This window comes from Pecten maximus, chromosome 5 (assembly GCF_902652985.1).
Source record: "Pecten maximus chromosome 5, xPecMax1.1, whole genome shotgun sequence".
In the NCBI taxonomy this organism is placed as follows: Eukaryota; Metazoa; Mollusca; class Bivalvia; order Pectinida; family Pectinidae; genus Pecten; species Pecten maximus.
The window spans coordinates 11,332,973-11,355,438 of record NC_047019.1 but is presented as its reverse complement, the minus strand read 5'-3'; the positions used below and the strand labels follow the sequence as shown (position 1 = coordinate 11,355,438).

Sequence of the window (22,466 nt, the reverse complement as noted above, 5' to 3'; positions counted from 1 at the left end):
CACCTGTACCCCTGAATCTATGACGTCAGTACTTTTAGACATTTTATTGCTTCTGTTAGCCCCGAAATAAAAGAAATTCTCCCTTAAGGTGCGAGGCTATGACCTCTGCTAGGATACTTCCGTCTGATTGACACACACCTCTGTAGGACGACCTTGTCATTCTAGTCACGGGCGATCTTCTCCCATCCGATCTGTTTAGTCTGACGCTGTTCTCAATGTCTAAGGCCTGAGATACGGCCGTTAAACGCACGACACAATGGCGATGTACGTTAAATAATTGAGTGTTGTTCACCTACTGTGACTACGAACAACGACATGCTTTTCACGTGCCTGGACGTGAAATTATACCGCATGTCATTACGTCAGTTTCTACCTGTATTTTACTTGCCATGATCATAATACACCTGATGTACATATCTTATAATTAATTCAAGTTCCTACCTGTAATTATAAGTACATATAGAGTAGTATATATGATATCTTGATTCATATTTATTGATATATATTCTTTGTATTTTGGTTCTTAATTCGCTTTTGTTATGGTAATTGCGCTGCATCATTATTACTTTATTTCTTTTCTGCATGCGATATACATGTATATATATATGTGTGTATATTTTACTTGAATGAATCATAAATTTATATGTTAAGGACAAGCTTACACATATTTGTTTCATTCTTATAAAAACACAAAATATATGTAAATAGATCAACAGGTGTTGCATATAACAAGTCAAAAGTTATAACATGGATAACGGAATCAACCGGTTATGTATAACGAGATCAACATATATTGTGTGTAACGAGATCAACATATATTGTGTGTAACGATATCAACATGTGTTGTGTGTAACGAGATCAACATATAGTGTGTGTAACGAGATCAACATATGTTGTGTGTAACGAGATCAACATATAGTGTGTGTAACGAAATCAACATATGTTGTGTGTAACGAGATCAACATATAGTGTGTGTAACGAGATCAACATATGTTGTGTGTAACGAGATCAACATATATTGTGTGTAACGAGATCAACATATATTGTGTGTAACGAGATCAACATATGTTTTATATACATCAAAATGTGATGCTTATAAAGATTAACCTGGTTTGTGTATATCTATATCAACACGTGTTGTGTATAACTAAATAAACACGTGTTGTGTATAACTATATCAAAACGTGTTGTGTATAACTTTATCAACACGTGTTGTGTATAACTATATCAAAACGTGTTGTGTATAACTATATCAACACGTGTTGTGTAGAACTATATCAACATGTGTTGTGTATAACTTTATCAACACGTGTTGTGTATAACTAAATAAACACATGTTGGTATAAGTAAATCAACACGTGTTGTGTATAACTTAATAAACACGTGTTGTGTATAACTATATCAACACGTGTTGTGTATAAATAAATCAACACGTGTTGTGTATAACTAAATCAACACGTGTTATGTATAACTAAATAAAGACATGTTGTGTATAACTAAATAAACACGTGTTGTGTATAAATAGATAACACGTGTTGTGTATAACTATATCAACACGTGTTGGGTATAACTAAATCAACACGTGCTGTGTATATATCAACACGTGTTGGGTATAACTAAATAAACACGTGTTGTGTATAACTATATCAACACATGTTGTGCATGATCAGATTAAGATATATTTCATGCATCGGTCAATTTAGTGCCCATTTCGGGACGTCTGGATGTATATTTCCATGTCAATAAGTCTTTAGTTATCTAAATCGAAATTGTAAACATTATTGCTTCATTTCTCAAACTAATTTATTGATGATTTAATCGTTGCAACAGGATCTATTTTTTCTAGTATGGATTATCTTAATGTATAAAGGTGATTCTCAATAAAAGCCACCCAAATAACTATCAACACACTGATTAATCTTACATTGACTGAAATGAACACTTATCAAATATGCATTGACATGGCATGTTGTTTTCAATCATTTCATTAACTGAAATGGAGCTGAAATCAAAAACCGGAATACTTTGTTTACCGTTAAATTTAATAAAAGTGCATGTGGTATTCCTAATGGTATTATCGGGTTATATATAAATATACTTAAGATTTTTAATATTTCAAGTTTAAATGCTGCAGTTTATTTCCTAAGTACTTCGTGAAAAAACAACAACAATCCGTATATATCGGTTGTAAATAGAAAAGGATTGAGTTTCATCAGCTCATAAAAAAACATTTTCTCAAACAAATACGATTGGTTATTATGCTTTTTCATAGTAATACAAATATCTAGGTTTATATAACTTGAAAACAACACAAATTTAATGGTAGTATATTTTTAGGCTAATTATTCGTGGGACAGGCAAATCTCATTGCATCATCTTCAGACATTTAGACAAAGAAATACACTCTCTCCAAACACCTCCTCATATACACACATATGTATATTCGGTAATTCTAGTGTTAATGCAATACACAACTTGTCACCAAGGTGAATACTGTACTAGGTGTATATGATATGTCAAACGATATGGTATAAAGATATACCAATACAAAAAAATCAATGTAAAACGTCATCATGTACGTAAAGCTGTTTTGTCCTAGAACCTGTCAGCAATAAAAAGGAACCAGAAAGTGTTTAGAATTAAAATCATGAATGGAGGTACAAACCTAGGAATCGTATTATAAAAAGGGGTTACAAACCTCAGAATCAAAGCAATTTTGCTATATTAGTCGAGAAAAAAATGAGATTAAAGAAATGAGAAGATATAACCGTTATATCTGTTTATTTCATTCGTCCAATCAAGTTACATGATTGATATAATTAAAGGTGATTTATCAAACAGCCCACGGTCGATACCTGTATAATATATATATATATATATAGTATATATGCATTCAAAATATCCATACGGTAACACGCAACACATATCGTCATATCCTAATTCTAGATTTTATACTTCAACTTCAACTTTTCAATTCAAAATGATAATCAATCTTCTTAAAAATAACTTTTCCTTTTCACAACAAGCCAGATACATTTGTTTCAACCTTTTAGTCTATTTCCATAAACGATATCAACTTAGATTTATCGAAAAAAGCAAACTATGTTGATAACAACTTCCATGAAATGTTTCAAAATGAAGTATAGCCAATATCATGCTAATTCACCTGAGGCTTAAACAAAGTATTATCTATCTCGCTTCCACTATATATACTCAGATATATTAGCCAGAACACTCCCCCGGGGCATAAATAATAGGCGTAGAGTAACGTTTAACAAATATCATACCGCCGAGATAGCTTTTATGACAGCTGGTAGGACAAGGGACGGGAAAGGTTATATACTTGTGGATCTGTGACAGTAAATTAGCAAGTTGATCGTCATTGAGTGACGAATACAAGAATATCTACATCGTCCAAGTGATTTTAAACATGTAATCTAGGAAAAACAACATCAGTGATCTGTTAGATACCTGGAGACTCGGTTAGTGTTAGTGTTTACAGGGGTAAACAACAACATTCATATATGTTAGGGGGTGTTGGGTGTTAGGGGACACACACCAACATACATGTCAGTCAAGGGAGGAGTTTACGGGGACAAACAACACATATATGTCAGGTAGGGGAGGTGTTTACAGGGACAAACAACATATACATGTCAGGTAGGGGAGGTGTTAACAGGGACAAACAACACATACATGTCAGGTAGGGGAGCTGTTTACGGGGACAAACAACACATACATGTCAGGTAGGGGAGGTGTTTACGGGGACAAACAACACACATACATGTCAGGTAGGGGAGGTGTTTACAGGGACAAACAACACACATACATGTAAGGTAGAGGAAGTGTTTACGGGGACAAACAACACATACATGTCAAGTAGGGGAAGTGTTTATAGGGACAAACAACACATACATGTCAGGTAGGGGAGGTGTTTATAGGGACAAACAACACACATACATGTAAGGTAGGGGAGGTGTTTACAGGGACAAACAACACACATACATGTAAGGTAGATGAAGTGTTTACGGGGACAAACAACACATCCATGTCAAGTAGGGGAAGTGTTATAGGGACAAACAACACATACATGTCAGGTAGGGAAGGTGTTTATAGGGACAAAAAACACATACATTTCAGGTAGGGGAGGTGTTTATAGGGACAAACAACACATACATGTCAGGTAGGGGAGGTGTTTATAGGGACAAACAACACATACATGTCAGGTAGGGGAGGTGTTTACGGGGACAAACAACACACATACATGTTAGGTAGGGGAGGTGTTTACAGGGACAAACAACACACATACATGTTAGGTAGGGGAGGTGTTTACGGGGACAAACAACACATACATGTCAGGTAGGGGAAGTTTTTACAGGGACAAACAACACATACATGTCAGGTAGGGGAAGTGTTTACGGGGACAAACAACACATACATGTCAGGTTGGGGAGGTGTTAACGGGGACAAACAACACATACATGTCAGGTAGGGGAGGTGGTTACGGGGACAAACAATACATACATGTCAGGAAGGGGAGGTGGTTACGGGGACAAACAATACATACATGTCAGGTTGGGGAGGTGTTTACGGGGACAAACAACACATACATGTCAGGTAGGGAAGGTGTTTAGGGGACAAACAACACATACATGTCAGGTAGGGGAGGTGTTGACGGGGACAAACAACACATACATGTCAGGTAGGGGAGGTGTTAACGGGGACAAACAACACATACATGTCAGGTAGGGGAGGTGTTTACGGGGACAAACAACACATATATATCAGGTAAGGGAAGTGTTTACGGGGACAAACAACACATACATGTCAGGTAGGGGGGTGTTTACGAGGACAAACAACACATACATGTCAGGTAGGGGAGGTGTTTACTGGGACAAACAACACACATACATGTCAGGTAGGGGAGGTGTTTACAGGGACAAACATACATGCAGGTAGGGAGGTGTTACAGGAAAACAACACATACATGTCAGATAGGGGAGGTGTTTACGGGGACAAACAACACATACATGTCAGGTAGGGGAGGTGTTTACAGGGACAAACAACACATACATGTCAGGTAGGGGAGGTGTTTACGGGGACAAACAACACATACATGTCAGGTAGGGGGGTGTTTACGAGGACAAACAACACATACATGTCAGGTAGGGGAGGTGTTTACTGGGACAAACAACACATACATGTCAGGTAGAGGAGGTGTTTACAGGGACAAACAACACATACATGTCAGGTAGGGGAGGTGTTTACGGGGACAAACAACACATACATGTCAGGTAGAGGAGGTGTTTACAGGGACAAACAACACATACATGTCAGGTAGGGGAGGTGTTTACAGGGACAAACAACATACACATGTCAGGTAGGGGAGGTGTTTACGGGAACAAACAACACATACATGTCGGGTAGGGGAGGTGTTTACAGGGACAAACAACACATACATGTCAGGTAGAGGAAGTGTTTACAGGGACAAACAACACATACATGTCAGGAAGGGGAGGTGTTTACGGGGACAAACAACACATACATGTCAGGTAGGGGAGGTGTTTACGGGGACAAACAACACATACATGTCAGGTAGGGGAGGTGTTTACAGGGACAAACAACACACATACATGTCAGGTAGGGGAGGTGTTTACGGGGACAAACAACACATACATGTCAGGTAGGGGAAGTGTTTACAGGGACAAACAATATGTAGACATGGTAGGGGAGAATTTGTTTTCTGAGATTATTAAACAATATCTATATATGTTCTATGTCGTTTACAAAGGCGCTAACATAGCCTCTTTTATGCAACTACACGCGATTTTAATACAAGGATTGTCCGCTTTATATAATAGTTAGGTAGTCGTATGATAGGTATGAAAATATATTTGTCAATGCATATTGTTATGCTAGCAAATAGCATAGCCTTATAGCATAACAACATAGGCTACTAGCATAACCGCATAGCCTATTTACACACTTTATGGGATAACAGGCTATCTAAAACATTTTAGATAATCTAAGTAGGCAAAACTACTAACAAAAAAAATCTAGAAGATATAAAGATAAAGAAAACAAATACAGAAGACAACAAACTAGAAAACAAAAATGCAAAACTAAAGAAAACAATTTTCATAATAAAAAAAAAATAGTTGAGATATCATCAACAATGAGACAAGAATGCATAAACCAGAATATACGATTGGACACCTAGTAAGTAGTACACACTGGGTAAGGCCATAAAACAAGGAAGGAAACAGAAAGTTTACACAAGGTATTACGCTGTGATGACAGAACGTGGAAAGACCAAAGACACGGAGAGAAGTTAGGCGAATAGAAAGACTACACAATGTATTATACTACAGAGATAGAACATGAAAAGAGCAAAGACACAGAGCAAAGCTAGGCAAACAGAAAGTCTACACATTTTATTACACTGCAGGGCCAGAATATTGGACCTAAGACACAGTGTAAAGGTAGGCAAAAAGAAAGTCTACACATTTTATTACACTGCAGGGCCAGAATATTGGACCTAAGACACAGTGTAAAGGTAGGCAAAAAGAAAGTCTACACATTTTATTACACTGCAGTGCCAGAATATGGGACCTAAGACACAGTGTAAAGGTAGGCAAAAAGAAAGTCTACACATTTTATTACACTGCAGGGCCAGAATATTGGACCTAAGACACAGTGTAAAGGTAGGCAAAAAGAAAGTCTACACATTTTATTACACTGCAGTGCCAGAATATTGGACCTAAGAAACTGTGTAAAGGTAGGCAAACAGAAAGTCTACACATTTTATTACACTGCAGGGCCAGAATATGGGACCTAAGACACAGTGTAAAGGTAGGCAAACAGAAAGTCTACACATTTTATTACACTGCAGTGCCAGAATATGGGACCTAAGAAACTGTGTAATGGTAGCCAAACAGAAAGTCTACACTTTTTATTACAATGCAATGCCAGAATATGGGACCTAAGACACTGTGTAAAGCTAGGCAAACAGAAAGTCTACACATTTTACTACACACCAGTGACAGAACCTGAAAAATGCAAAAGAAAAAGAGCAAAGACAGGGAGACAGAAAGCTTACACAACGTATTACACTTCAAAGACATAGAAATACCACAGACAATCAGATAGAGACTGACAACCAAGTGTTCCCAGTGCTACTAGAAGAGACAAAGACTAGACTCTGAGAGCCAGTCCTGACAAATGAGAGGACGATCGGGCTAACCAAAAAATCAAGGAAAACAAAAGTATGAAAAGAAGAAGGATCGTCTAAATAAAGACAGATCTAACACAAACACAGGGTCTTAGTTCAGATGTTATTTCATTTATAAAGAATTTGGTACTTTAAAGATTTGTTTTGCGGGTGTCATGATTATGCAGAAGACGCTAATTCTTCCGGAATAGCTGGCATTACTCACCTTATCTTTATTTTTCAATTGTCTTTATGCAAATCTATATTTTTGTTTATTTTTGCCCTAGTTTAACTGAATTTGAGTTTTAATTATGCTTTAGTTATTATGTCGGTACCCTGTATTCTCTTTAGACAAGGCGTTTTTTTCTTTTTCTATTCCTCGCTATTTTGAAAAAGAACATATTTGTTTGATATATTAATATAGGTCAATATTGTGAGAAAGTATGTATACAACTTTCGCCAATGCTTTAAAGTACACTGAATACAAATATACAGCGAAAAGTAGCGATAGTATTTAATTATGAATGAAAACATTCAAGGTGAGGCAAAACCCAAAACAAACTTATTGACAGCCACAAGTCCTGGATGTAAACGGGACCGACAATTCGAGGCTATACCAGGCAAAACTATCAAAACGTAGTCTTCTGGTTCAAGGTACTGCGTCGGCCCGTCTGTTAGTGACAACATCTGACCACAGGTATGTATTGATATGTCTGGTGATTGATATATTAGGTGATCGCCTTATTGAACTTGTGATCTATAAGTGTTGTGGCTACTCTATCAATCCGTTACAGTATGAAAGCTGTAAAAGTCAACAGTTTTTATACCCATCCATACATATCCCACTTAGTTACTGGCCTAATAGAAATAACGTGTTCGTTACAGGTTAATGTGTAGGTCGCTTAATTAATAGCAAAAACATCAACGGCACTTTTAAACGTTGATTTTGATTTAACACGAATAATAAACTGATGCTTAGATAATTGTAACAGTATATCACAACTGCATTTCAATTTATGTTATTGATTTTTTTTTTAAGTGTATTGATTTCATTAACGTGTCGTGATAACATATATGAATTTCATTATTCAAAAAACATATATTTACTTATATAAACATCCTATCATCACTGTATGAATTTAATTTATTTTGTTAGATAATACTGATATCATATTAAGTGCAATAAGTTAATTGATGTATTTTAATTATCTATTTTTTGATATCTTGTAATTACGATTCTAAGTGAAAGAGGAAACTAGTTTACCATCAGAAAAGTTGCGTGGTTAGATAGGCTACCTATCGATATCTGGTCGGGGACTGAAAAACCAGACATTTTGTTGAAAGTCCAGTGTGTGATGTATCACATAACCGACCTGGCGATATATATGTATATAATAAATTTATAGACTGGTATAAAACATAAAATTATAGAATGATATAAAACATAAAATTATAGAATGATATAAAACATAAATTTATAGAATGATATAAAACATAAAATTATAGAATGATATAAAACATAAATGTATAGAATGATATGAAATATAAAGCACACTTGTAGAAATATATAAAATACATAACACATAAATTTATAGAAATTCATGAATCATTAAACAAATATAACATAAATTTACAGATATTTAGAAAATATAAATGTATAGGAAGCAATCGAATTATGAAACAAGAAAAACGATTTGAGAAGAATTATAATATAACCTACTATCAGAAATGTAGCAACTCCCATTTCATATATCAAATAAGATAAGGAGAGAAAAGCGTGTAAGCATTCACGCCGACTACTGTCCGACACAATTCTTTGACATCTTACATAATGCATACAAGTACCTGTAAATAGACGTAAGTTATGGTAATTTGGAACTCTGCATAATCCTTGAATTAGTTATAAGCACATAACTCCAAAATATCTTAACAGTTCATTTGGGATAAAGCCATTTTAGAACGACATTGTTCACGACAATTTTCTTACTCTAGGGTCTTTATGGAAACATATAAAACGATCATAACCATACAGACTTGGCAGATACCTATCAATACATTAATGGTTAAACAAAAAGCAAAAGTAGATACCATCACCTTCAGCATAGATTATCTTCATTAAAACGCGTTTAAAAATTTTAATGAGAACCATAAAATCAGAAATCAATGAACTGTCTGACATAACAGATTCTGCGGACGTAGCACTAAGGAACTCCATGATTGTTAAACTTAACTAGGATACTATTTGGGGGTTCTCCCAAGTTCGAGAGATCTTATAAATTATATGCAACCACGGCTTGTTATTTCTTTGCAATAAAAACTTCTATACATTTGTTCGTTTTCATAAATATTGGCTGGGTATCTATTTCCTTGCTATATTTAATGACTGCAAATATAGAAAAAATATATCCCCCGCGAATATTCCTCAATATACAGTATTTCTGATTTTACAGTGTAAGGGTCATGAAATAACAGTTAGCCAGAAATTCTAGCCTTTATACTAATATTCATTTCGTGCAACATGTCTTTTTATATCTTAACATCATTTCCATGCAGTACATCATTTCTTGTTAAACGCTATACACCACGATGCTACATTCACCAATTTGTGACAGGATAAACTGTCATCCATGGGTCCTTACGGGTGGCATAAAACTATGCCTCTAAGGCGTCAATACTTTATACCCTTAGCATCACTGACGAGTCCTAGACGGACGACACGTATACATGAAGTGGTTTGATTCACCTTAGGTCCTGCTTATCAAACTTCCAATCTACTTTCCTAATATCTTGTGTGAATTTTGTAAAATCACACAAATAGTATAAAGGAATCATTGCTCACTTATATCTGAGGAACAAGATGCTATATCGCTATTAAACATGATTGAATCAGTCGAAAAACTGATTGCATCTGTTACTTCAACACTTTATCTTGTATCAACTTTGACACAACTGACGAAATTAGGGCAAAATACGAACACAAGTTACATAAACATCCCTGAAGGAATACAAGCATAAGACAATGCATTCAGGGTGGATAAGAGTTTTCTGTTTTATCAACGACACCCGCCAAGTGCAATCCGACTGATGTCAAGTTTTCAAACTGAGAACCACGGTAGTAATAACGAAACCAACAGACATATTGATGTCAATTGAATGCATCAACTTAGATATCGCATAAAGAAAGAAATAATACCCCAATGTAAGAATGCTAGTGACCATATTATCTATAGAATATTTTCATCTCCCAGCATCTCTAAAAACAACTGTTGTAAAATGTCTAAAATTAAGTACAAGGATATTTTTTCGAATTATCATTTTGTTTCCATGCACATGTGGGTGTAGTCGAAGAACGGTCCTCTCCCGACAAAATTTTATATCTTCTAACATAAAGTCATGTGACGTAATGTATCAGGCATTTCAGTCAACGATAATATAGAATGCAAAGTATCAAAGGCTTACACAGAGATAATACAGGAGAATGGGTTTCGATCTATTCGTGCTTAACGACAAGGACAAAATACCTGGTTACTCCATTGGCATAAAGCAAGGAACAAAGCCGTTGCCAACTACAGGAAAAAATCTACAACTAGAACTGGATTTGTAGTCAATACATTTTGAAATGTTTGTCGTATTGAACAACGTCATGCTGCAAATGCACCAACCAGGACAAAAAACAAATACTTCAGATCGTTATATCCGAAGTTTCTATCCGGCCTGTTGTGTTGGCGGTATTAATTGTTGTCTAAACCTCCCCACTAATGCAATCTGACTCGAGTTGGTTGATGTTTCATATCAAATGCAGTATCTTGAAAGAAGGATATCGATTAAGTTATAATCTAACTGAATTCAGTCACTGAGGAATACAAGATACCATTGATTAAGAATCAAGACACTATCTTACGCAATATATATATCTAGCTTTGTCGCACACATATTGATTTTTGCCGAACAGATCAAGAGCGCATTTCAAACAAATTCTAGATTCTATTTAAGTCAAACTTTCGTTTGACCATGATGAAGATAGAACAGAATGGCGACTATAAATATTTTTATTTCGAGCTAATTAACATATTATATACTATTTTGATTAAAAATAGGCCTGGTGATGTTATTTTTCTCATCAAATGTTCCTTTCGACATTATCATAGGAAGAAACTATTTTGAAAAAACAAAACATAGAAAATAAAGAAACATTGAAACTATTAATTATATCCAAAATATATTCTGCAGAATAGAAACATTATTTTTAAAGTATTATAGAGCAGTAAACACGTTGTGATCAATACACAACAGTGATCAAACTTCAACAGCCCGATTTTCAAACCTGCAAAAATGAGGAATCATTATCGGTCGAAGCAGGTTAGTATCACAGATATTTCTTCGTTTCATTTTGGAATGAATTGTTATTGTTCTAATTTATAACAACATTGATGGAAAATATCAAAATATAGATCTAGCAAACAAATATGATCTAACACTATTATCCAAAACATATTGATAACACTAAGATTGTATCATGCAAATATACAAGAAAAAATTGTAGAATTTGAAACTCACGAATAGTAAATACGAAATTATTATATACCATATCAGAGAGACAAGGATGGTCAAACCGGTATATCTTTCAGTCGGAGTTAATAGCCCTTAAATGAAAGTGTTTGTGCACAAATAAATGATGTGCATACTCCATGCATTAGAATGAAATGGGATCCACATGACAACGTGGGTATCTGCGGAGATCCGAAATGACTAACGAAATAGTTCTGGCCTAACTGCACCCTGATTTGTAAACATGTATCGTCATAGGTAGGGAACCCAATCAACTGTGTAATACGGATACTCTGGGTACGAAACCTTCAAAGAAACTTCATAGATATGAATTTCTATTGATGATAAATTGTATGGAAATGAAGTGTAAAAGTTTGGCTCTTTATCAAATATTAGAGAGTTTCAATGAAGAGGAGTATTGCATACTGTCAAATCACGGCGTAGTAAAATCAGACTTCCCGGGTAAGCGTATAACAAAATTAAAAAAACAAACACAAACTTAAATTATATAAAATCTATCAGTTAGGTTAAACACGTGGAATTTGTATACGTTTCATGTGGGTACAGTTGCTATGCGATATATATAATAAACAATAATAGGTTTTATATACCGGTATATTACAGCGACGTAGCCGTCTAAAACCAATTCATAAATGATTATCCGTTTTTATTGAGCCTTTACCAACCAGTCAATGTCTTTCTTAACTCCCTTTGAAGCATACATTCGGAGCTGCCATTTCGGCGCTAACAGCACTGCCCTATCATGTACTCATTTATAGCTGAGTCGACAGAAACACAACGGTTCAAGATTTAAGGATGCGACACAACACCCGTGCTGGGACTCGAACAAGCGACCCTTCCGTCACGTAGCCCTACGTCCTACTACATCTGTACTAGACCACCTTTCTCTGATATTATATGATATTCTTATATGCAACATCCTGCGGTCTAAAAATCAGTAAACGAAGCGTTATATCGACATATGTAGTCTTTAATATAAAATGTTTTGATAATAATAAAGGCAGGCCATTCATGTTTATGACTTTGTTTCCGTTGACCTCTCGACATGTGTTTCCCATAAATGTTTATTGATAAATTGTATATTCTCCTTTTGAATTATCTTACACGCTATTTTTACCTCATAACCTGTTTTAAGAGTTTTCCATGTTTTCCGTTTTCATCCTTATACATTATTTTTCTTATTCTAAATAGTGGTAGTCAACGTGATATGCATTAACCTTGGGATGTGCGAGTTTTAAAATATTCCTCCGATGCTATATATACAAGCGTGTGGGATCATGGGACTAATATCATATTGTTTGTTGAAATAATTTGGGACAGGGGGTCTAAAATTGGGTGCTCATTAAAAATCACAAATAAAACACATGGGACACTAAACCACAATTATTCAAATTAACGTCCTTGAAAATATTCATTGTTCTAAAACAAGTCTTTAAGATATAATAAATTTATCGAGAATTTAAAAAACATAATAATAAATAAATAACAGAACACGGGGCTTTACTTCTTTATGCAGTAAATTTTTTCTCATATGAATGTTTATTGGAACGTTTTCTGGATCAACGCTCCTGTAAATACATAGCCATTGTGCGATGTCGAATTTTATGGTTTTCTTATACGTAGAGATAGTATTGAAAAAATACATGTATCTAAAAAGAATAACTCATAAACATCGTTTTTTGCTATACAAAACATTTCACTGCCAAGATAAGTGGTTTTTAATTGTATATATCTAATAGTTCTGATGATTGATGCCTTTGTGATAGGAGAGAATTTCTTTTCTATCTCATGGAGATTTGTACGACAAGACATGGTCGTTGATCTTTAAAGGCACATTAGTATTTCCGCGGTGGACAGTCCGCTCCTCTTCCAGAGAATTCATAAGTCATCCGAAGAGAAAAATAATGACAGTCCATATATTATAGGGTAAAGTTTTTATTTAATTATGTTTTACGCCTGTTGCGCCATGTTGTGGAAAAGGGAGGGGAGGCTAGATGTAATCTTACAAACGGGTTATAAAGCGTTCAGTTTATCAACCACAAGTGACAACCACTGAATGCCTGATAAATGTATCTGGTCATAAACGCTTCCAAATCAAAAGCCCCGAGGCCGAAACTCGCGAACTCGCCAGACCATATATCTGGATGTGTGTTTTGGGGTCACAGTCAAAGGATACGGCATCGTATTGGTGTGGTATGGGTCATCTGGGGTGATGTCTCCTAGTCAGATCACGGACCATGATCGACTCACTGATACATGACATCGACCGTGACGAGTTGTAAACGATTCTTCTCCGCTGTCCACTGGTCAACATAAAACTATCTTATCAAAGAAGATGGTGTTAGGGATTGTGGCGGGAAGTCGCCTGAAGAGCAGACGACACCTGTACGTGATGAGAGCAGACGACCGATAATGGGAGGGCTGGTGTAAACGTCAATCTATCTCACCTCACTACTGACCTCACGTGACCCCGACTCTACCGGGACACGGCTCCGTCCGTGTGGATACTAACACACTCCATCCTCCAGCATACTAATCCGCATTAACATGACTGAATGTTCTATCAAACCGCAAACAATACAACGCCAAAAAGTGCCATCGTTATGCATATTTACCCACAAAGGCATAATTCCGAAATGATCAACCATTATAATTATGAATACAACGTCCATAAGAACAATGAGACTAGATACCACCTTCCAATAAATCATAAACGTATTTTTCAGGTTGAAAACCAAAGTAAAGGTTGATAAGTTGAGCTGCGGTTGCCACTACAATGTCTGCATGACTTGTGACGTCTGGAAGTCGAAGGTAAGAGGTAGCTGTGTATTCGTTAAATAAGGCATAAAGTGGTGAAGAAATAAATAACAAACGGAAATTGATACTAGTGCATTTAATGGGATTCTATGTACTTTGTCATAACAATTAATTACTAGATCTCATTTCAACGTTACGATTGTTGAAGAATAAACATGGATTCATATAATTATAGGCAAGGGGTAGGGGTCCAAACACACTGAATAAAGGGTCAAGCTATCCCCGTATCCTAAGAGGCTGAAGTTACAAACACTGTCCTCACATGTCTCCGTATGTTTGCTTGGGACAAAACTTAACTTTAGAAGCACAACAGGATTCGTTATCATCAAAAACGCAAATAAATTTTTGAGTTTAACACGAGGTATAAACTTCATCGTGAACTACCGTTGAAATAATATAATACGTATTTGCACATTTTGTTGTTAATTTTCGGCAGTAATAATAATTAATTACCTAAGGGACACTAATTAAATAATCATAATTGTAACAGAATTAGCTTATTGTTATATGTTTATTTGTTTATTTTCTTGTTTATTTCCGGACATGATCATTGCTATAACAGTAATTACTGAACTTACTGTTGATATGGCTATTGCCTATAGTTTTAAAGAATGAAATTCCTTGAACTTAGGGAATATTTCACTGAGTAACAAAACACAATTTGACAACATAAGATACAAGACGCAGAAAATACAAGTGTTATCCCATTTTTGCATTACTATATAAGGTACTTGCTTGGAGTTATTTTATACACACTGAACACTAATGACTAGCGGAAGACTTCAGGGTATGTTTTCACAGTTTATTTTGTAAATCATCATGCCATTAACACAGTCCACGTGTTCTTAAAACTCCATCTTCTACGTAAAATAACACTCAAGGAAAATATCCCGAATGGTGATTGATGGCCGTATATGTACCAAGAGCCCTTACAACATGAAATATGGCACAAAGATGCCCCTAGTTAGACCACAACACACCGCGTTGTGTAAATACATATAAATCATCCCACTTGTTGTCTCCTAACTTCCTCAAATGAGCATTTCCCTTAAAATAATGAAGGAAGGTAAGTAAATGTATTTATTGATATGTATGCTAACTCATCCATCCATCCCAAAGAGCCAGATCATCAGCCGTCCAATTATAACCGTCATTTTAATTAATTGGGTTCATAGGATAGAAGAGAAATCAGAAAATAAAGTTTGAGAATACATTAATCTTGCCATGCTATAATAAACTAGTTAAATATGATAAGTAAATAAGAAAAAATTCCCGTGTTAGTTATATGCTAACACAGTTTTTATAAGGTCAAATCAACTGAATGTGAGCCACGTAGGTTGATCTGAATGATATGCTGATGTTGACAAAAAGGATTTTTATTTCATTTTCACTGAGGATGATCATATTTCACAAATGGTGACGAATTATTTGTCTGATGTAATAGTTTCAGTTTCCAATACATTTAAGGGCAAATAACTGAGATTTGATAATAATGATAACATATTTTCATAGGAATGAAAATTATTTAACCCGGCGTAAAAATACAATGTCGCAAACCGATATTAAACTTAAATCTAACGTCTCACCAAGAAATAATAATAAAAAAATTGAGCTGGAAGTATTAAAGCTATCCTATTAATAGATTTGCATTTACGATGGTTGTTTTAAAATACTAATTTAAACATACGGATTCAGCTTTAAATGGCCTTCCTTACACTTTCTGTAATAATATGCGTGTCCTACTGTTGCCATTGCTGTCAGTTTGCGTGTGTTTATCTAAGTCGTTTTATTGAATTAAGTCCATAAAAGAAATAATCCGATATGTTTGTCTCACGAGGTTATTTATAATTAGACAAATTAAATGAAAACATCATCAAAGTTGCTACTACAGAGTTTAATTAAGTATTGATTTTATTGTTTAATGTTTTATTCTCATGCAAGGTATGCTCATAGCCAGACTCATTCCAACCAACTCGACTTAGACACAAAACATTACTATGTAGAAATACCGATGTTGATGTCACGTATTCCCTGCTTTAGTAAGTGACAACGGTAGACATGAGATAAAATAAGGCACACTTGTCGGAGTGGTTTTTTTTATTGACGAATTTGACCACGTGCGTTCTGCTCATCTGATTGGATAAGCTATTTGTCTAAAAGCCAGCAGATGCTTTGGCCGATGTCTCATATATCTAAAAGGCAATTTAACACGTAATAGGTAGCACTTATCATGTGTGTTTAAAAGGTGTGTCATTATGAATAACAAAAATAAAATAAAAATCACCTGAATCTGGAAATGGCAACACGCAGATGTGATGTTATGACAAAATCTCAATTTGCAAAGCTTAAACACTAAGAATGTAACTAATGATTTCATCTTCAGGGCCATTTGAAGATGCGACGTTTTCAACAAATTATATTTATGATCTGTACAAACCAATAAAATGCTGCTGTATGTATCATACAATACCAAATGTTGCATGGTTTACGTTATCACCTCCTCCTACTACTACCACTACTACTACCACTACCACTACCACTACCACCACCACCACCACCACCACCACTACTACTACTACTACTACTACCACTACTACCACTACTACTACCACTACCACTACCACTACCACTACTACCACTACTACTACACCACACCATACTACTATACTACTACACTACTACTACACTACGACTACTACCAGCAACCACTAAATACACTACTACTACTACTATACTACTACTAAACTACTAGCACTACTACTACTACCACTAATACTACTACACCACACACTACTACTACACTACCATACTAACACACTACTACTACTACTATACTACTACTACCACGACTACTACACTCAGCACCATACTACTACTACTACTACTACAAACTATACTACACTACACTACTACCAGACATATACACCACTACTACTACTACTACTATACACTACTACTACTACTTACTAATACCAACATACTACTACATACTACACTACTACTACTTACTCACACTAACTACTACTACATACCACTACTACTACTACTACCACTACTACTACTACTACTACTACTACTACTACTACTACCACTACTACTACTACTCAGCACCTACTACTACAATACTATACTACTACACGATACAAACTACCAACTACTACTACTACCACTACTACCACACTACACGAACTACAAACTACACCACTAACGTACTAAACATATACTATACTACTACGCACAGACTACTAATGAATATATAACTACACACTAAAACAAACTAACTAACGATACTATAACTACTACTACTACTACTACTACTACTATACTACTACTACTATACTACTACACTACTACTACCACTACTACTACTACTATACTACTACTACTATACTACTACACTACTACTACTACTACTACTACTACTATACTACTACTATTACTACTACTCAGCACCAACTACTACTACTACTACTACTACTACTACTACTACTACTAATACAACGACGAAGACAGACCACGAAGAGAAACAAGAAGAGACAGAAAGACAGAACAAGAAGAAGAAGAAGAGACGACGAGAACGAAAAGAAGAGAAGACGACGAAAAGAAGAACGAAGAGTTCTAATACCAGAAGATACTACAAACTAACAACTACTACTACTACACTCTACTAGAAGAAAACTAACTAGAACTACACTACTACTAACTACTACTCAACTTCACTACTACTACCGACTACTACTACGAATACTCACCACTACTACTACTACTACTACTACTACTACTACTACACTACTTCTACTACTACTACTACTACCAATACTACCACTACTACTACTATACTACTACTACTACTACTACTACTACTACTACTACTATACTACTACTACTACTAATACATCACTACTACTACTACTACTACTACTACTACTACCACTACTACTACTACTTCTACTACTACTACTACTACTACTACTACTACTACTACCACTACTACTACTACTACTCAGCACCTACTACTACTACTACTACTACTACTACTACTACTACTCAGCACCTACTACTACTACTACTACTACTACTACTACTCAGCACATACTAATACTACTATAACTATTCGGCACAACAAAGTTGTTACACGTACTTAAAATTAAAATTTACACCTTCAAGGCCATATATAAACAATCAACCGATGCCCTAAGTCATCAGTATTTCTTCAACAATTCTCGATATTATAACTACCTAGAAATCTAATAGCAACAGGTGATATAATCGGTCCTATGTAGAGGTTAATAAATAACTGACATCATCCTGGCTCGATACGAAATGATACCAGACCGGTTCATTTTCTTACTTCGTGTTTCATCAAGCTCGGGCAAGTTTATAAACCCTTAAACTTTAAACTGTTGATATGGAATCTCATATTACCGGTAATAGAGGGTCACATTGCCAATGACGTAATATGAGCACGTGACAGAAGATATTGAGCGTGCATGTGCAAAACAATCATACCATATCTAGCAATACAACACACACAATTGCTAGATATATGATATAGACAGTAAGACGATCGCCGATTACTTCCGGATATAAGTATGATCGTCCCCCGTTTATCACGTGACCCTGCAGGGCCTCACCTGTCTAATTAGTACCCTGCCGTAATATTTAACGTGTGTGGTACGGACACGTCCACTTTTTTTAAAGATACATTTAAAAGCGATTTAAGCGTGACCAGCCGATATCAACGAGAAAATATATTCTAATTAATGAAAAAGTTTTGTGTTTACACATTTTAGTTGAAATTGCAAAAGACTGAACAACTCTATGTATTTCGCAGGATAATACAATAGTATTCATGTTTATTTGATCTATTTATATTTATTAAAATCTTAAAATGATAATAACGGTATTTAGCTCGATTGCTTATACATGATCTACATAGCGATAGTTCAGATTGTAAATGTTGAAAACAAATGATACAATCCATATTGTATTTAGTTCAAACTTCTATATTAGGTAAGATGTTCTTAAACCAGGAACTTATTCGTTACCTGTAGAACAAATAAATAGAGGTTACACAACGAGTGGTTGTTGGATATGGAATTTATTTCACACGAGTAAGTTATTATTTAAAAGTTACAAAAGACACGAGCTTTAGCGTTTTGCTTTTGCAACTTTTCCATATCCAACAATTTCGAGTCGTGTGACCTGTTTCTACCACAATGATATCGGCTTGAATCAAAAGGGAAACGTGGCCAAGTATAATTTCTCGTATGCAAATAAAGTGTATCGGTGACGTCCGGGACCCGGTGATGTGACGTCATTAGATTATTGATGACGTCAATAACAATTGCAGCTTGGGTCAAAGTTCACCGTGTTAGCCAATCGAAATGCGTACAGAGTTTATACCACGTGTGGTATAAACAGATTGTTAATCAACAGCTGTAATGATTAACTGATGGTCTGAGAGTTGAATAACACAGGGTATTGTGGTAGAAAAGGTGATTATCAATTTTCAAATGTTTAATGGGGTCATCCATACAGAGATAGCAAATGTTTAAATGGTTTCTTCAGTCATACAGAGATAGCAAATGTTTAATGGGGTATTTTCATCCATACAGATATAGCAAATGTTTATAGCAAATGTTAAAATGTGGTAGCTTCATCCATGCAGAGATAGCAAATGTTTAATGGGGAATTTTCATCCATACAGAGACAGCAAATGTTTAATGGGATATTTTCATCCGTTCACATATGATAGCAAATGTTTATAGCAAATGTTAAAATGGGGTATTTTCATCCATACAGAGATAGCAAATGTTTAATGGGGTATTTTCATCCATACAGAGACAACAAATGTTTAATGGGGTATTTTCATCCATACAGAGACAGCAAATGTTTAATGAGGTATCTTCATCCATACAGAGACAGCAAATGTTTAATGGGGTATTTTCATCCATACAGAGATAGCAAATGTTTAATATGGTATCTTCATCCATACAGAGACATCAAATGTTTAATGGGGTATTTTCATCGGTACAGAGATAGCAAATGTTTAATGAGGTATCTTCATCCATACAGAGACAACAAATGTTTAATGGGATATATTCATTCATACAGAGACAGTAAATGTTAAAATGGGGTATCTTCATCCATATAGAGATAGCAAATGTTTAATGGGGTATTTTCATCCATACAGAGACAGCAAATGTTTTATGGGGTATTTTCTTCCTTACAGAGATAGAAAAACAACATATCAGTGGAATGCCAACAACCGCAATCTGAGAGACGCCAAAAGAAAAGTCAATAAAATAGTTTGAAGACAGCAAAGTAAGTACAGAAACCACAAGAACTAGCATATAGGACAGGAAAACAACGGGAACGATGGAGATATCAATGAAAAAAATCATTCTGAACAGATGTGAAGGCGGCAGGAAAAATTAGAAACCTTCCTCGTATCTTTAATGTTGCATTACATAGAAATGTAATCCTTTTTTAACAGAAACACTTCCTGATGCAAAGGCGTAATTGTGCATTTTATGTATCTTGTAAAGTAAGTGACAACTATCTAAGAGATTTCATTATGCAAATGTATTAATGATGATATCACTGCAATACCTATCAACATCGGGAATCGCGCTTTCCTGAAACAATTAAAAACTGAACTCATATATGGTGTGACTCTCTTTTTACTGTTACCAGATGCTAGTATACAGCCAATATGAACACAATTAAGGTGACAGATAAATAGACATGTCGCCCGTTAAGTGTTTTGGCTAATTATATAATTATTATGAGATATCTAATAACAATTTCAGCAAAACATGTCTAAAACGGTACAGATATAATCATCTTAGACGAATTATAAACAGGACAAGATAACGAAAATAAATATGTTTTTTTGTTTTCCATCTTACCAGTGAATTATCAGAAATCATGAACTTGATAAAAACTGATAGCATAACTGCTTATTTCATCACTGATGACAACTAAGAGAATCTGCCTCTACCTTGAGGGAGTGGCAGAGAAACTTCCAAACACTACAGGTCAAATGTTTGGTGGTCTAATAGCCAGAAATTGTGTCGTATAACAGAATATACCAAACAAAATATCAATTGTGTTTCAGACTGGAGAAAGTATCGATATTCTGTCATACCAGTGAAATATATGTTCAACAGAAGTCATTTAATTTCCTCTTGATATTTTATAAATTCAATCCAGCACCGATCATTAAGAAAAAGCAACATGACTCGACATAGCTCTGTGCGACAATTCAGTAGACGTCTTGACGATGTAAAGTATTTACACAACTCTCCATGAATGGAATTAAACCCTTAGAATTGATATGACGAAATATATATATATATATGTAATGGTGACGAAACCGGACACGACTGGCAAGAAAAAATATATAACTTAAGCATATAAAAACAACTGTATGATTGCATACCTATTTGAATGTATAATTGAAGAGTAACTGAAGAATCGTTTTGGTACAATAAACATGCAACATATATAGATATATACGTGTGTTTGTGCGAGTGTCTGATGGTTCCTTGCGGTCCCTGGTGGAAGTCTGCATACCCGGCCTCAATTTGTCACAAGGGTGTATGAATAGATACAACCGAGCTACAATTTCACACCGCCTATTGTCCTCACAATGGCAAGGCTTTCATTAATGCACTACAAACTACTATGTTGACAAGGCTAGCTATCTAGCCCTAAAGCCATAGAGCATCATCATACCGGCCACCCGGCAGCTGTCTGACAGGGGGACAAGCCAGCTTGGGTCGCTGGTAGTCTGTCGTGACCCAAAAAGGGGGTCATGCCCGGCCACGGATAAAGGAAATGTGACAAAAGGCCTTAATAAGGA

General features: G+C 35.4%; 1 protein-coding gene and 1 long non-coding RNA gene across 6 annotated transcripts in view; one reads left to right on the top strand and one right to left on the bottom strand.

Annotated features, from left to right (window-relative positions):
- LOC117327146 overlaps positions 1–22,466 on the bottom strand; it is a 162,104-nt gene that overhangs the window by 110,964 nt on the left and 28,674 nt on the right. For 2 of the 5 annotated variants that reach the window (XM_033883995.1, XM_033883998.1), the window contains exon 1: positions 139–175. The exons of 2 other annotated variants lie outside the window; for them this stretch is intronic. In XM_033883995.1, the coding sequence (XP_033739886.1) occupies positions 139–160 (22 nt within the window). In that variant the 5' untranslated portion in view covers positions 161–175. Of the gene's footprint in view, positions 1–138; positions 194–22,466 lie in introns of those variants that run through there. One more of the 5 variants, XR_004532583.1, reaches the window with a different exon arrangement.
- LOC117327147 lies at positions 14,503–21,264 on the top strand. Its single transcript, XR_004532586.1, has 2 exons — positions 14,503–14,590; positions 20,832–21,264. It is a non-coding gene; the product is annotated as an uncharacterized LOC117327147 (long non-coding RNA).